Source organism: Empidonax traillii, unplaced genomic scaffold (assembly GCF_003031625.1).
Source record: "Empidonax traillii isolate 1590-97213 ecotype Southwest subspecies unplaced genomic scaffold, ASM303162v1 scaffold1919:size95438, whole genome shotgun sequence".
NCBI lineage: Eukaryota > Metazoa > Chordata > Aves > Passeriformes > Tyrannidae > Empidonax > Empidonax traillii.
In genome coordinates this window covers 40,744-45,740 of record NW_020957112.1, presented here as the reverse complement: position 1 = coordinate 45,740, position 4,997 = coordinate 40,744, and the positions used below count along the sequence as shown (strand labels likewise).

Sequence of the window (4,997 nt, the reverse complement as noted above, 5' to 3'; positions counted from 1 at the left end):
TGTAAAATAGTGCTGTGGAAAGGCTGCTTTTCTCTTCCCTCTGTGTTGTGTGGAAAAGACAGCATGGGTGCAAATTGCAGCTGTTTAGAAAGAAAATCTGCCAAAGATCTAATTTCAGATGCAGAGGAACTTCTCTTGCTCTTGTGACACAACGGAAAGGTTTCATTTTTGTGGCATTACAATCAATCAGTGTTATTTGTGTATAATCACCCAGGGGCCTCTGCTCGGGTGTGGTCTCTCACATCTGGCCAGTGCTGGCTTGGAATCTGATGACTGTGAAGCTCAGGGGAGCCTGTTATTGACCTGTTATTTAATGAGAAGCTTCTGGTCCAAGACTTGCTGCTCCTCAGTTCCCAGAACATGAGGACACTCGCAGCACAAGAGTGAATGAGAAAGCAGGATCACGGTCCTTGTTATTCAAGCACAGACTGTGGTGACTATTAAGCAGTTACTCCCTTTGTTTATCTCAATTGCCCTTTCTCTTTGTAATAGTAGCAGATGATTTGGACGTTCTGAAACTTTTTTTTCCACATTCCTCCTTCCTCGCCCACACACCTATGGGGAGTGTATCTTGTAGGGAGAAAAAAATTGCTAGAGCTGCTGGCAGCAGAGTAATGGTGTCAGCAGGGGGCAGAAAGTTGGAGTAGGGAATCTGGGGGACAGACAGACCATAAAATGGGCTGGGGAAAGAGGAAGGGAGAAGGAAGAGGAGGCAGGATGCAGACACAATACTGACCACTGAAGAGCTCTCAGAGCTGCTCCATGACATCACAGAGGAGACCCTTAAATGTGACATTATCACCACAAACAGCTGCCATTTGGCAGCAGCTCCCAGAAGCCTAGGTCTGTTTCTGGTCCTGGTCCTTCTCCACACTGCCTATGTCTCCTGGCAGAGCCCTTTGTCACAGCCCCACTTCACACTTTGTCACACTCCCAGCTCCAGCCACCAGTCCCATCCTGATCCCAGTAGTTGCAGGACAGAAAGGATTAAACTTGTACTGCTACTATAAAAGCATGATTAATGCAGGTGACTGAAGATTTATTGTGCCACTGACATTTGGTCTGAGGAAGACTATTCTTAAAGAAGAATAAGAATGCTATATTGCATGGTCCTGTTATAAATATTCTATTTTGGAATAAACTTTCCTGCACAGGTTAAGATCCACCAACTACTAACTTGTCAGCAGTGTCACTGAATGTGTCAGTGTCACAGAGGATCCTCACTGTCAAAAACCTTTATAATGTTTTGCTTGCCTTTTGAAGGACTGTGAGTTCTGTTAATAAAGTAACTGTGCTTACAGAATATATCTGGATTCCTTTAAGGCACTTGACTTAGTACCAAATTGTACAGACCTAAGAAAGAATGAGCTGGATTTACAAACTGGTTTACAGACTGGTTTACAGTCTTCAAGAGTTGCTATTGATGGTTATAAATGTGGTGTCAGTGAGCAGAGTACCAAAGCTCTCAGCTCATGGGACAAAGCTCTCTAATAGTTTTACAGGTATAAGAATTATACAAAATCTGTGGCTAAGTCTGCTGCTGACAAAAAAGTTTGTTTTGCTAGCAGATAATGAAGACAGATTACCATAAGACTAAATTAAATTGCTTTATTAAAAGATACCAGTCCAGCAGTATTTTAACACTTAAATACTTAGTGTGATATTGGTTTGGAGGAAACAATGACACAAATTGTGTTTATGGATCAAAGGCTTGGATTCTGGTGAGGACCTAACAGTAACAGTGGATAACCACCCCATCATAAACTCTTGAATAATGCTGTACATACAGAGAATATAATCTTTGAATGTATAAGGGGAGGGTGCTGCATAAGGCAAGGAATTGACCCCAGTCTTGTTTCCATACATAAGGATGCTTTATGGCTGGCAGCTTTTACACTGCAGCAGTCCATGCACCATACCTAACACAACCCAAATCATGTGGCATTTACTGTCCCTAAGCTTTGCACTTTCTCGGCACACCTCACAGGTCTAAGCACTGCAGTCTTGTTTCCTTTCTTCTCTTCCTGAGCCTGGTAAATGCTACTCACTGCAGTGCCAGTCCTTGCAGAGCCCAGCCCTCCTCTGGCCCACGTGCTGGTTGCTTCCTCTCACCAGCAAGTGCAGACTCCAAAATAAAGCAGTTGAGTAGGCAGAGCTTGGGAAGAGGAAGAAACTTCTGAAGGGATGTCACAAAGGGCACTGTCTCTCAGTGGCATGGGGAATTGGGATGCAGAGCATCCCCACAGTGCCTGCAGATGAAGTTTGGAAACACAGTATGTCCCAAGACAGAAAATGTCCCAAGCAATTGGACAAGAGGCAATGAGCAGAAACTGATGCACAGGAAGTTCCACCTGAATACAAGGAAGAAGTTCTTTACTGTCTGAGGGACCATGCACTGAAACAGATTGCCCAGAGAGGTTTTGGAGTCTCATATTCAGGAACTGTCTGGACACAATCCTGTGCAATGTGCTCCAGGATGATCCTGATCAGTAGGAAGGTTGGACCTGATGACCCACTGTGGTCCCTTCCAACCTTACCCATTCTGTAATTCTGTGACAACCCCCCCCAGCCCCACTAATTCCTTAAAGCCAAAAGCGTGAGAGTCTTGCTATAGATAGCAAGGTCAATTTTTAAATGAATATACATTTATTTATACAACATGAAAGGCTGCTTCATATTCACATGTCTGTCACACAGGGCAGGCCCAATACCACCACCAGGGCCTTGGACAAGGGCACACCTCGTATCCTTTAGAGGTTCTGAACATTTTGGGAAGGTATCCCAGAGCTTCCCGTACAACTCCTGTCTGGGATTTGCGGGCCCCACGACACAGACGCCAGGCCAGGCCAGGCCAGGCTGTTCCCTCAGGAGCGAGGCTGCCCGAGGAGCCCCTCAGACAGCGCCAGGCAGGGGTGCATCACAGCCTGCCCTGACGGCTCCCCAAACCGCCACCTCCTCCCCCTCACCGCGTCCCGTCCCACCCGGGAAGGGCGGCGCGGGGGGCGGTGCGAGCGCCGGCGGTTCCGGGGCCCGTGCGGGGCGGCACCCACGGCGGCGGGGGCCGGATGTGCGTGCTGCGGCCCGGCCCGCCCCGGCCCCGCCCCGGCCCTGCCCCGCCGCGGCCGCCTGGCCGCGTAGACGGGGCGGCTCGGCCGCCTCTGCCCGCGCAGCCGCCGCTCTGCCGGCGGGCGCCATGGAGGACGTCGGCTCGGGCGTGAACGCGGACGCGGAGGTGCGGAAGCTGCAGGAGCTGGTGAAGAAGCTGGAGAAGCAGAACGAGCAGCTCCGCAGCCGCCACGGCGCCCTGCCCGCCGCTCCCGCCAGCCCCAAGCGCCTGCCGAGCGCCGGGCCCTCCCCGCCGCCCCCCGGCGCCTCCCCGTCGCCCGACGGCCGCTGCCTCAGCCCCCGGGCCGCCGCCCGGCGCTCGCCCCCCGAGGAGCCAGCCGGCGGCGAGGGCGGCGGCGGCGGTGGCAATGGCCTGCTGGACGAGGCGGCGGTGCTCAGGCCGGAGGAGCTGGAGCGGCTGGCCGGCTGCGAGGAGGACGAGACCGGCTGGTGAGGAGGCGGCCGGGTGCGGGTGGGGCGGGGGCGGGCTGGGGAGGGAGCGGGCAGGGCTCCGCGTCCCTTTCCCCTGCCGAGCCCGGGAGGAAGGGGCCGTTTCCAGGCGCGTCCCTGGTGTCGGAGAGGGTCTCGGGGCTTTGTGTGCGGAGGCAGCCTCGCCCTCTGGGCTGGGTGAAGGGATTAATTAGCTCTCCGAGACGTACCGAAGCCTGCCGGGGAAGGGTGTTGTGCTCTGTGCACAGCACATCGCACCTCCCCGCAGGCCTCCGGCTCCGCGCTGCTGTCCGGCCGCGGTGGCAGCGTTACACCGAGCCCCTCGGAGACAGGAGCGGCTCCAGTGCTGCCGCAGGATCAGCCCTCGGTGTTTCCGCGAGTTCAGGACTTGTGGAGGCGTTGTGAAACTTGTGGGAAATTTCTTGGATAGTTCAGAATTTGCCCACAGGTACTGTTACACTTCAGGCGTGTATCAGGCGTGTTAATTTATGCCTGGATTTCTTTCAGTTGTGAAGGCAGTAAATGTAACACGCTTTTTCGTCTCATAAACCTGTTGCCCTTAGGTGTTCTCGCTTGTTGCTAATGGTGTAGGACCACGGCTTGCCTTAGGTGGTTCGTCTTTTTAAATGGACTGCTTACTCTGCTGCTCCGGCAGAAACACCTGCAGGTGGCTGTTCGCCTTGTCATTATTGCACTTGGATGAGCTTCCACCGAGAATCAGGGTTTGCTCTCGCGAAACATCACGCTGTTGTCCAGCTGTCGTTTTGAAGTTTCCTATGACAGTTGCTGAGCAGCTTTAGAGCTGCTGGAGAAATAGTGGGGAGGAGCACAGTGTCAACAGAGAAATGCAAGGGAAGCATGTACAGGGAGGAAAGGTGTAACACAAGCAATCTGACTTGGGGCAGAACTGGTTGTAGGTTGGTATGAAAGGTCTTTGTAAGCAAACGTGCAGAGAAATTTAAAAAACAAACAAAGATGTCTGTCAGATTTAGAAACGCCTTTAAAAATGCTGGAATGATTCCATGCATGAGCAATGTTTTAGTTGCTTAGGGAGGAGACAGTGTGTGCACTTCCTTGGAGAAGTCATCTGCCTGACTTCCAGCCTGATCCACTGGAGGAGTATGAGAGCATAAGTTTATTCTCATCCAACGCTAAATTAACACAAGGCATCATCTCCCAAATGACAAGTCTGTGCAAGGCAGCTACTCTTATTTCTCGGTGTATGCCTTGTAATCTGCTGGCTTATAGCCCTGGATGGAAATAGAATAGAGTAAATTTGCACAGTAAGCTTAGAATGGAATGGCCGAGTTTGTCAATGTCATGAACTCTGGTGACAATAGATGTTATAGCTTTATATGTTAATCCTAAATCACGGGCAGTATCATGCATTTCTTCAGTGAGAGTTAATGTCACAACAGAGTGTGTGGTGACAGTGGTGCCTT

General features: G+C 51.6%; 1 protein-coding gene across 2 annotated transcripts in view; it reads left to right on the top strand.

Annotated features, from left to right (window-relative positions):
- SLAIN2 (SLAIN motif family member 2) overlaps window positions 1–4,997 on the top strand; it is a 40,015-nt gene that overhangs the window by 1,301 nt on the left and 33,717 nt on the right. The window contains exon 1 of one of the 2 annotated variants that reach the window (XM_027909032.1): window positions 3,129–3,555. The exons of the other annotated variant lie outside the window; for it this stretch is intronic. Within the exon in view, the coding sequence (XP_027764833.1) occupies window positions 3,194–3,555 (362 nt within the window). The 5' untranslated portion in view covers window positions 3,129–3,193. Of the gene's footprint in view, window positions 1–3,128; window positions 3,556–4,997 lie in introns of those variants that run through there. 2 annotated transcript variants of the gene reach the window in all.